This window comes from Falco naumanni, chromosome 9 (assembly GCF_017639655.2).
Source record: "Falco naumanni isolate bFalNau1 chromosome 9, bFalNau1.pat, whole genome shotgun sequence".
In the NCBI taxonomy this organism is placed as follows: Eukaryota; Metazoa; Chordata; class Aves; order Falconiformes; family Falconidae; genus Falco; species Falco naumanni.
In genome coordinates, this window is record NC_054062.1 from 1,352,008 (window position 1) to 1,362,569 (window position 10,562).

The following is a 10,562-nucleotide window of genomic DNA, read 5'->3' on the forward strand; positions in this document are numbered from 1 at the left end:
TAATACTGCTTTTTTAGTAGAGCTCGTGTGCAACCTTGGCGTGAAGCTGGGTGAACCGAGTCAGTGCCGAAAAAACTTCCACGTGTCACCTTGTCTCGCATCCCTGATTGCTTAAGACTGACTTTTCTCAACTCCCAGTTGAATGGCCCACAAGGTGTATGCGGTGTGCAGTTTCTTTCTGCAAGCCCTGCTGATCTCTTCAGAACCCCTGCTCTCCAACACCTCGGCAAGAAAAGCACCAGATTTGAAGAAAACATTTATTGTGTAACATGGCATCAGTTACCCTCGCTCCCAGGTGGGTGGGTACCCGGAGGAGGCGATGCTGTGACAGCAGCCGTGGGCTCCGTGCATGGGCTGTTTCCTTCGATTTCTTTCGTTTGACACAGCTCCTTCCAAAACAACAATAACAGGGTAAGTGAAATGGCCAGTGCACCAGCAGGAGAGAATTTACTGAAGCAAGAAGTATTTTTCATTTCCTTTTTATCTGATTGTAAGTCTAAGAGGGCCTAGAGAAGCTACGGGCTTCCCTGCGCTGCCCCAGTCGCAGAAGGTCTGGCCCAGGTGCTGAGCTGCTGCTGCTGCCATTTCCCACACCTGTGCCGTAACGAGGGAAGGAGGCAAAGCTGTGCTACGCTGGGCGCTCAGCAAGTGGGCTCTGCAGGAAAGAGGGATTCAAACTTTCTGAGAAATAAGTAAGAAGCTGGTGCTACCCAGGCACTTGGAATCGGCATGGTTTAAGTTCTGCCTCTGCCTTGGGCTGATGCAGGGTACACACGACTCCCTGCTCTGGTGCTCTGTTCACATCCATCTCCTTCAGCCTGATGTTAAACATCCCCAAAAATCTTTTCTGCATTCATTTAATCAGTTTCATTTTACTCCTCGGATATGTCCTGCCTCTTGGCCAGGCAAAGACCCCTTCTCTGCCAACAGCAATTGTCCCAGAGCATGTAAGGACACACAGTTCTGGCTTATTCCTCTCACCTTACTGTTCTCTGAACTGCACTCACCGTGCCCATATTTAAATGTGATCCAGACACCTCTGCAACCCCCTGGGTCAGCAGGTGCTTGCTGCTAATTAGGGAGAGCTGGGCCCTGCCTCCCAGGTGCTGCTTGTGCCTAATGAAGAGAGGAGCCCTGCCCCTGCCCCACCACGGGGGCTTCAACCTGCCCCTGTGCTCCTCCTTGGCTCCCTGAACCTGGCCAGGGTGGTCCTAAGCGCAGCACCGTGGGGCTCAGAGGGGCGTTGGGCGCTAAGTTGGGTTTGGCCAAGCTGCTCGGAGTGGGGTTTTGGGCATCTCTGGAAGCTCCGAGCCTCCTGATGTGGATGAGCAGGCAGCCAGGGCGGGATGGGAAGGTAAGACATTTTTTACCTCCGCTTTGCAAGAGGAAGCCTGGCCATGCTGCCCTGGGGCCAGGGTCGTTTTCAGGATAAAATGTCCTAAATCAGGTGGCAGAGGTTAGTGCTGCATCTGGTTAATGTGTCAATGGAAAAATGAAAAGAAAAAGGCTGGTTTTGTAGGAGTGGGTGGTGTTGCCTCTTTCCTGATGTCTGGTGGGGCCAGGAGCTCAGGGTGGGACCCCAGCTCAAAAGGAGCCTCTGTGCTGGACACCCCTCGCTGGGGCGGGGGGGGACTGGCTTGTGTGATCTTCCTGCACTTCCAGCTATCCAGGCCGGGACCCCGCTCATCACAAAGCACCTCGGGGTGCCAGACAAGCAAATCCCAACCTGAAAACAAGCCGAGGTTCTTAGGAGTCTGGTTGTAGCTTGGGCTGAAGCACGGCCATGCAGCGCCCCAGGGCTCCGGCCCCTCCTGCCCCTTGCTGGGGGCAGCTGGCCCTCTGAGGAGGGGGGGGTGTAGGTGGGCAAAATCAAGAATTTCAGAGAAAAAGTCCTGTGCTTTGGCTATCTCCCCCTGGTAGGGGGGCAGGCAGTTAGCAGGTTTCCCCCGGAGATGCTCAGGTGCAGGTATTTCCTTTGGGGAGTCGCGTATCTGGGGGAGCAGGGTTGTTGTTTTAAACCACTGTCATTGTCAAAGCAAACCTGCATTTATTTAGTCCTGAAATTATTGCCATCACCTCGAAAATGTCTCTCCAAGACCCTGTTTTGGTGGCTGGAGCTGCAGCCCGGGGTGCCCGGGGTCTTGGCGCCCCTGCCCGGGGTCTTGGCGCCCCTGCCCGGGGTCTTGGCGCCCCTGCCCGGGGTCTTGGCGCCCCGGCCCGGGGTCTTGGCGCCCCGGCCCGGGGTCTTGGCGCCCCGGCCCGGGGTCTTGGCGCCCCGGCCCGGGGTCTTGGCGCCCCGGCCCGGGGTCTTGGCGCCCCGGCCCGGGGTCTTGGCGCCCCGGCCCGGGGTCTTGGCGCCCCGGCCCGGGGTCTTGGCGCCCCGGCCCGGGGTCTTGGCGCCCCGGCCCGGGGTCTTGGCGCCCCGGCCCGGGGTCTTGGCGCCCCGGCCCGGGGTCTTGGCGCCCCGGCCCGGGGTCTTGGCGCCCCGGCCCGGGGTGGGGGCTGCGGCAGCTCTGCCAGCCCTCGCCCACACGTGACAGCCACGTACCGTTTTCCACGGCGCGTACACGACCGCCTTCTCGCTCAGCCCCAGGCACGTGGCGTGGCGCTGGAACTCTTCCCAGTGGGCTGTGCTCACGCTCAGGTTTCGGGCTGGAAAAGGAGAAGCATTTTCCAGGTGTTAAACAGGGATCGGTGGCCTTGGCACGGTCCTTCGTGCCGCATCCCTGCCCTGCCCGCCTCCCTCCCCAGTGCTCCCACCCACCTGCTCTCTGCCAGGGTCTCTCACCCCCCTGGCGCGCACACCTGAACAAAACCAACCTTGGGCATCGCTTTTTGTAACCCCCTCCCCAACCAGCTCTGTCCCTGCCTGCTGTGGGGGGCTGCGGGACAGCCTGATAGTCCTGGGGCGTGGGGAGGGACCAGGCGGGCGCGGGGGCTTTTTTCTATGTGTCTTCAAACTCTCTTAAGCCACCGTCGTGGGGCTCGGGGGAGCACCGGGAAGCTCAAGGGCTAAGGTGCTGCTTTACAGGGTTGTGGGTAGATCTGATCAGCTTTGCCTCTGCTGGTACTGCAACGCCATGTGCTCTGCCCTGGGGAGGTAAATACCGAAAAACTACGGTTGGGTTGAAAATATTGAGATTTTCCAATGGTATCAATGCCGAATTGTATTTGCTTCCTGTTCTTCGGATGTTTATGTCGTGAGTGGGTTTTGTCCTTAACTTGTGCTTTCCTCTCTACCAAGAGATTTTGGTTTTAATGGGATTTGTAAGTACTCCTGTGACCCCGGGACAGCAATCTCGGGGAAATCACTGACTCTTGGTGAAACCAAGCTGCTGTGTGGTTTTAGCTGATAACTATGAGTGTGTTTTGGTTTCCCACAATAACTTTAAGTTACTTTAGGATGGAGTTTGCATACCGTAGAGATACAGTCCCAAATACGTCCTTTCCCTCTGCAGTTGGTACTGGATGAGTAAAACATCTTCAGAACTGAAGTTCATCAGCATCCCCACAGTTTGCTGGGTCTTGGCTTTGAGAGAACAGCGTTGGGGTTGGGAAGAGCCGTAACATTCAGATTTCAGCGCCGCAGCAGTGCTAAACTGCAGCCCAGGTGTGGGCACTGCCAGCAGCCCCCGGGATCCAGCCCTTAGCAGTGGGTGAGGACAGATGTCCTGACGTAGGGCGAGCTGTTGGGCTCTTGGTTTATTTGAATTGTATTTCTGACATGTGGGTCTGGGGTGCAGAGGATCCGAAGTTGCTCAGTTCCCACCCTGCCGTTGCAATGCTGGGTGGCATGGCTCGCTGCTGCTGGGGGTGTGGGTGGGTCTGCCCAGCCCCGAGTGCCTGGTCTGGCAGCTTGGGGGGCTGCAAAACTGGGGGGAAGCTGTCCCCGCTCATGGCAGTGCCGTCCTGGCTGGGCCAGTGCTAACTGTCTTGGGGATTTGCAATTCCCACCCCATTTCTACAGGGAGGAGGAAACAATTCTGAATGTGAGGCTTCATTAAATCGCTGAAAGCTGCCATAAACGTTCCCCTCCTTTCCCTGAGGAAATAACTTTACAAACAAGGTGGTTTTCTCCTGTGGGGATGGGAGCGAGTTTGCTCCCTGACCCCAGCACTGCATTGCTTCATAGGGCTCAACGCGGCAGGGCAGCGATCCTGGGGTGCCCTGGCCCTGGGGGGCTGCGTGGAGCCCACCGAGGCTTCAAACAGACAAAATGATGGGGGAATAAACACACCAGACAATGTAAAACATGGATCCGGCCCCTTCGCGTGTCTCAGCCCATCCAAAAAATAGACTGGGTGGTAACCCCGCAGGCGCTGCTCACCGTGCCTCACCAGCGTGGTGTTATCGGCCGTGGTTTCGAAGTAGGTGGAGTTGTTGGTGAGACATTGGTCCCCCCTGGAGAGAGAGAGGGGAAGGGGGTGATGCAGGGAAGGGGAACAGGAGACCCCCTGCCATGGACTGGAAAGGACTGGCAAAGCCCCGGCCCCCCATGGGCACCCGCCAGCTCGGCGGCTGGGCGAGCTGCTCCCGCTGCTGAAGTTGAGCCATTTCTCCTGTGCGTTGGTCTGACCTCCACCTGCAGCTCGGGGTCTCAGCCTTGCCCTTGCCCTGCTCCTTGCTGGTGAGACCTTTTCCACCCCAGAATAACTGAGACTACAGAGTTGCCTGCATTGGCATGGAAAAACTCATCCCGATAAAGCCTGACCACGGGGGGAAGAAACTTTCGGAGCCTGGTGGAGTTTGCAGGGGCCTTGGAGAGACCCCCCCTCACCCATGTCCTCTGTGCCCACAGGGCTCAGCCCCTGTGTGACCTCTGTGCCCTGCAAAATCTGCCTGACCGTGGGGGCTGTTGACGTAAATAAGTGGATAAAGAGGGTGAGGAAGAGAGGAGATGGGAGAGCGTGGACAGAGTGGCCAGGAGTGACCCTCCCTGCGGAGACCAACTGAAAGCGTGCCCGTACCTTGTGCTGATATGGCTGCAGCCTGTGTGTGGGGGTCTGTGTGTGGGGGGGCAGAGACCCGGGGGGGGGCACCTTACACAGCCAGGTGCTGGGTGATGAGCAGCTCCTGCTCGCTGGTGCGGGGCTCCACGCAGAGGTGGCCGTGGTCGATGAGCAGCATCTCCAGGAGGTGCTGGGGCAGCTGAGCGGCCCCGGCCACGTACAGCCACATCCCCAGCAGCTGTGGGGAGAGAGGGGCAGGGTGGCGAGAGCTTTTGGGTTTGCAGGGGGAGCTTTGGGGAAGAGATTTCCACCCTCCCCGTGGCAAAACGGTTGGTTTTGACCTCAGGCCTGAGCTAGCTCTCCCTCTTGTGCCACACCAGCAGCAACAAAATGAAACCTGTAGAAATGTGTGGCCGAGGGGGAATGGTGGAGCTGGGGACTGGGGAATGGTGCTGGTGTTGGCTGTGGGGCACGGTCAGGACAGCCCTGTGCTGCCGTGGGGGATTTGCACCAAAAAATACCCAGCCAGCCCCCCTTGTTCCAGGGTGACCTTTAGCACTGGCGTGGGGGCTGTGAGAAAACTGGGTAGTTTGGGCTGGTTTGGAAAGCAAACGTTTCCATTTGTTGCAGAAGTTTTGCTGAGGGTGCCTCAGTGCGTGTGCCAGGGGGACGAGAGGGGGTCCCCCATTTCCCAGGGGTCAGCGAGGCTCAGCAGAGCACCCACGGGCTCGTTGCAGGAGCGGGGAAGACCCCCGGGGCTCGGGTCTCTCCTACCTTTGGCGCTGTGGCGTTGTCAGGGCGCAGGGCTCCGCAGGGGAAGGAGGCCGTGGGCAGCAGTGCCATGAGGCCGAGGGCGGCAGCGATGGTGGCCGTGGCCATGGCTGCGGCGGCGGGCAGCGAGCGAAGCCGGGGCAGGCGGACGCGCTCGCGCAGCTGTTTGCTCTTGCAGCCCTGCGGGGGGGCACGGGACTGCCGGGGGCTGCTGGCCCCGCGCCCTTGGTGCAACCAGCACCACTCAGGCCAGAGAGGAGCCGCGTGCCCCGTGCTGAGCCCGGTGCTGGCCGTGGCCTTGGCTGGGGCCACTGGTGCTGAGTGTCCGGAGCTGTGGGCAGCTGGCGTGGCCAGAGGTGACAGGGCAATGCACTTGCTGCATTTAAGACTCGAATCTGCCCTAAATTAACCTATTTTTCCCCTGTGAGCAGCCATTGTAGCTGCCTCTTGCTCCGCTGATGAAGCACGGTGCAGCGGCTGGGCTGCAGCCCTCCCTGCACCTTGGGCAAAGCCCAGGGGCCTTCAAAGAGAAGGGCAGGTGTTTTTACTGTCCTTGCCAAAACTGGCCACAGAGATGGGCTGAAGGGCCCCAGGAGGTCACCTCTGTCCTGCTGGATGCATCCCCTGTGGCAGCTCCTTGACCCTCTGTCCTGCTGCTGTCCCTATGCTGCCGGGGCTTTTCTGCCTTTTTCTGGCTTTATTTCTATTTTCCTTTTCCCCTCTGGTAGCAGAGCTTCCCCGCGTCCCTCGGCGTGGCCCTGGGGGATGGTGTGTCCATCCTTTCCCCCTTTCCTGGCTCAGAGACACCCAGGGAAGGCACGATGCCACCCTGTCTTACCCCACCCGGCTGTGATCCCTGCACAAGCCCCTGCCATGGGCTTGAAAATTCCGGGTGGGATATTCGGTGCTAAAAGCACCTTGGCTGGTTTGAGTCATGGGGGGGGGGGGGGACCCGAGGTGGTTGGCAGGTTTATGTGGGGTCAGGGCTGGTGGGGGGGTACTCAACTCCTGATGCGCCGTGGCTGGAGGGGACCCGCCGGGTGGAGTGGCAGGGAGGTGCCGGTGCCACCGTGGAGCTGGTGGGAGCTTGAACCTGGGGGGTTTCATCTGGGGCTTTTCACGGCTCTCGGGGGGTTTGGAGATGCAGCATTGTGGGCAGGGCAGGCAGGAGGGGTCCTGCCAGCGGTCCTGGGGGGATGCAGCGGGAGCGGCAGGCGGTTGTAACACAGGCATTTATTTCAGGTCTGGGCAAAACCAGGGAAACCGAGCGTTTCACTTGCAAGGAAAGGCCAAAACCTCAACAGCGAGTCCTGAGGCTGTGCTGAGCCCAGCCGGGGCCGCGGACAGGGAGTTCCCTGTGGAGGGGCTGGAGGAGGAGGATGAGGGTGAGGATGGAGTGGCTGACCCAGCCCGCGGGGGTTACTCCGGCTGTGGATCCGTGTTGCCTTCGCCCGTCTCCTCGCCGGGACAGGCATCCTGCGGGAGATGGGGAGGGTGGCTGTCGGTGCTCTGTCACCGAGAGCAGGATCGGCCGAGGTGGATGCTCGCGGGGGAGAGGGACAGCCATGGGGGGCACCCACCTTACACCCCCGCCGGAGCCCCGTCCCAGCAGGGGCAGGGGCTGGCCCGCCCTGGGGAGCGTTCGTACCTTTTCAGAAGTGGAGAAAATCTCCTCCTCTGTGAAGCCCAGGCAGTGCAGCTGGGCTTTGAACTCCTCCAGGTGCTCCTTGCTCACGTTGGGTGTCCGGGCTGTCAGAGAAATGGGGCAGTAAAAGGAGAAGGGGAGGCGGCGGGGTGGGTGGGGGTGGGGAGAGGGGGGAGTTTTAGGGGGTGCTTTGCTCCTTGGTGGTGCCCATAATGTGGACAGGGAGCGTGCTGCCTGCCCACCCCCACCTTTCCCCTCTGTGTGGGGGCAGAAGGGGCTTTGTGCCCTGCCTGCGAGGGCTGGGGATGCCCTCAGGGTGTCCCCGGGCAGGGACAGACCCCACAAATCGGGGCAGCACCCGCTCACCCGACAGGCTCAGGCTCGTGAAGTCATGGCTGATGTGCTTCAGGATCAGCAGGTCTTTGTCACTTTGGATCACTTTGGCTACGGAAACCGTCTGCTCATCGACTGGAAGGTACAAGGAGAACAGAGTCCTCTGTTAGCGAGGGTCGCCTGGGGCCGGGGTACAGCTGGGGCAGAGCTGGCAGTGTGGTGGGGGCTGCTCGTCCCCGGGGCTCCCATCCCAGCGGGGACCAGTCTGGTCCCACATGCTGCCATATCCATTGCACGGAGCAGAAGAAATTCCTCCCTCCCCCCTTCCTCCAGCCATGCGTTCAGGTGTAGAAGGGCTGGGTGCCGGGGGCGCAGGGTGCCCGGTACCGGGGGATGGAGGTGGGAGGCTGCAAGGTGCGGCGGCTGCGGTATTACCGTGCATCAGGGTGGAGTTGTGCCAAAAGACGTGGATCTTGCTGACGTTCTTCACCACGCACGTCTCATTCCTGCGGGGCAGAGAGTTCAGATGGGGCAAATATCTGCCCCCCCCCCATCCCCCCAGACTGCCCCAACCAAACCCAAGGGATTCAGAACTTGAGCCAGGCTGCACAGCTGAAATAAATTTGGCATAGCCGCCGCGTCGCAGCCCCGGATTTGTGAGGGTGCCTCAGCCCGGAGGTTGGCACCAGCGGGTGGAAATGCCCCCGGGGATGGGGAAGCTGGGTGAGGGGGTGAAGCCTCATCCTTACAGTCTCAGGACTTCGATGGTATTGAGCTCGTCCTCATGGCTGCTGGGGAAGATGGAAAAACTCGCGTGTTTCAGCGCTTTCAGCTCTGCCAGGTGAGGCGGGTACCTGGAGGCACCAGAAATGTAGATCCAGTGTCCCAGGAGCTGCAGAGAGGAGCAGAGTAGGGAAGGGTTGGGGGGCCAGGCTGGGTTCACCCATGGCCACGACATGAGTGAAAGCAGACGCTGTGCCCTACTGTCCTGTGGCCGTGAACACCCTGGGCAGGAGCCGGGCTGGGTGAGGGGCTCCTGGCTTTGTCCCCTCCCCACTACAGCGACGCTCCAGCTCCCAGGATGGCCAGCTAGTTTCTGCGGTGGCGCTCCTCCCGCTCTGCGCCTGGCCCTCGTTCACTTTCCTCCCATTAAACATCCCCAAGGGACTAAATACTGTTTATGCAGCGAAGGGGTTTGCAGATGGAGACTGTGACCCGAGTCCCCATCACACGAAGGGCTTAAAATAGCGGCAAAGCACCAGGGCGGAGCTGGCAGCCCCATTTGCACGGGGCATGGGAGAGGGAGCCCTCCGAAAGCGCCTGCTTGTGAGATTATGGGTGCAGAGCTGCACGGCTTCACCCCTTCCCCGCGGCCCTGCCAGCAGGCTCGGGTTTTGTTAGGCAAATAGGCACAGGGAGGCAGCGAGATCGGCGCTGAGCTGCCGACTGGGTTCGTAGCCCCTTCCTGGACCCGTAAGGGCTGGAGATGCCGATGGGAAAGGAGAGGATGGGCTGAGGGCAGGGCTTACCCCAGGGATGGTGGAGTTGTCGAAGGTGACCGGGACGAGCGGGGCGCAGGTGGGGGGCTCGGTGGCAAGGGTGAGCGGCAGCCCCAGGAGGAGGGTGAGGGTGGCCAGCATTGCTGGGTCGGCCAGGAGGGAGCTCCTGCTGTGATGGGCTGTTGCTCAGCTCCGTCCCTTATATACGGCCGCCGGCAAAGCTGGGCGTCCCCAGCCCCGCTGTGCTTGTTCAGTGGCTGGGCTGTTTGCTCAGGCGTGAAGCAATAGCAGGTGGAGGAAATTCAACTTGCAAAAGCTTGGCTTTCTCCAGCAGGAAAGAAAAAAAACCAACCCCAAACTGCAACCCCATGTTTCACCAGTACAGGCTTTTGTTCTTGGAAACTGCAGTTAATTTTGTGGGTGCCTGACGAAGCACCTGGCCGGCTCCAGGTGTGTTTGGTGGCCTCGGGGGGGCATCCAATGGCACCTGGATGTGGCTTTCCTCCCCAGGGCAAAGCAATCCCCTGGCCATGGCTTGGCTGGGGCTGTGCAGGCTTTGGGTGGGCACCGGGCTCACTCTTTGCTGGGCACGGGGCCGGCACTGGGCACACGTGTGCTCTCATGTGGGGGCACTGCGTGGGTGCTGCTGGGGCTGGGACCTGGTGCTGCAGTTCGGTGTGCGCAGCAGGATTTGGCCCCTTGCAAGCTGGGAGCCCTCAGCACAGGAAAGGCAGGGACCTGCTGGAGCGGGGACAGGGGCCACAAAACCCACCCGAGGGCTGGGGCTGTTCAGCCTGGAGCAGAGATGGCTCCAGGGAGACCTTAGAGCAGCCTCCCAGCGCTTGGAGGGGGCTTACAAGAAAACTGACTTTTCAGCAGAGCCTGTAGTGACGTGACAAGGGGGAATGGTTTTAAAGTAAAAGAGGGCAGAGTCGGACTAGATATAAAGCAGCGCTGGGACAGGCTGCCCAGAGAGGTGGTGGATGCCCCGTTCCTGGAAACATTCAGGCTTGGGTTGGACGTGGCGCTGAGCAGCCTGGTCTAGCTGAAGGTGTCCCTGCTCGCTGCGGGGGGGTGGGCTAGGTGGCCGTTGAAGGTCCCTCCCAACCCAACCCAACCCATTCTGTGCTCTGATGACAAACTGCGCCCACCCACCCACCATCGCCTTCCTCTCACCCGTGGTGCTGCGGCCCAGCCCTGCTGTCTGAGCAGCTCGGTGGGACCCTTCGTCCATGAAATCTGGGGGGGGTGGGGGCAGTGTGTGTTGTCCCCCTTTCCTGCTGTGCTCCCTTTTGTGTGCCGGCAGCCTTTGGTGCTCGTGGCTTATCTTAGCCCAGTGATGAAGTGGTGATGAAGTGGCCTTTA

General features: G+C 60.3%; 2 protein-coding genes across 2 annotated transcripts; both read right to left on the minus strand.

Moving 5' to 3' along the window:
• Positions 1-243: 243 nt before the first annotated feature.
• Positions 244-6,844, minus strand: LOC121094142 (alpha-1-acid glycoprotein-like). Its single transcript, XM_040607358.1, has 6 exons — positions 5,724-6,844; positions 5,045-5,187; positions 4,328-4,401; positions 3,419-3,529; positions 2,549-2,652; positions 244-389 (listed from the first exon to the last, which is right to left on the minus strand). The coding sequence occupies exons 1-6, from the start codon at positions 5,826-5,828 to the stop codon at positions 276-278; spliced, it is 651 nt and encodes a 216-aa protein (XP_040463292.1). The 5' UTR covers positions 5,829-6,844; the 3' UTR covers positions 244-275.
• A 92-nt stretch (positions 6,845-6,936) lies between these two features.
• Positions 6,937-9,379, minus strand: LOC121094143 (alpha-1-acid glycoprotein 1-like). The gene is made up of 6 exons (XM_040607360.1): positions 9,228-9,379; positions 8,448-8,590; positions 8,134-8,204; positions 7,732-7,833; positions 7,369-7,469; positions 6,937-7,196 (listed from the first exon to the last, which is right to left on the minus strand). Exons 1-6 carry the CDS (start codon positions 9,336-9,338, stop codon positions 7,140-7,142), a joined length of 585 nt encoding a protein of 194 aa, XP_040463294.1. The 5' UTR covers positions 9,339-9,379; the 3' UTR covers positions 6,937-7,139.
• Positions 9,380-10,562: the final 1,183 nt, after the last annotated feature.

Excerpts from the sequence above, each read along its gene's own strand:
- LOC121094142 (XM_040607358.1), bottom strand. The coding sequence starts at position 5,828 with ATGGCCACGGCCACCATCGCTGCCGCCCTCGGCCTCATGGCACTGCTG. Across the intron at positions 3,530-4,327 it reads CACCACGCTGGTGAGGCACG|CCAAGACCCAGCAAACTGTG; the intron begins GTGAGCAGCGCC and ends GTTCTCTCAAAG. Across the intron at positions 2,653-3,418 it reads TTTGGGACTGTATCTCTACG|CCCGAAACCTGAGCGTGAGC; the intron begins GTATGCAAACTC and ends CTCCTTTTCCAG.
- LOC121094143 (XM_040607360.1), bottom strand. The coding sequence starts at position 9,338 with ATGCTGGCCACCCTCACCCTCCTCCTGGGGCTGCCGCTCACCCTTGCC. Across the intron at positions 8,205-8,447 it reads ACCATCGAAGTCCTGAGACT|GAATGAGACGTGCGTGGTGA; the intron begins GTAAGGATGAGG and ends TCTGCCCCGCAG. Across the intron at positions 7,470-7,731 it reads CACGAGCCTGAGCCTGTCGG|CCCGGACACCCAACGTGAGC; the intron begins GTGAGCGGGTGC and ends TTTCTCTGACAG.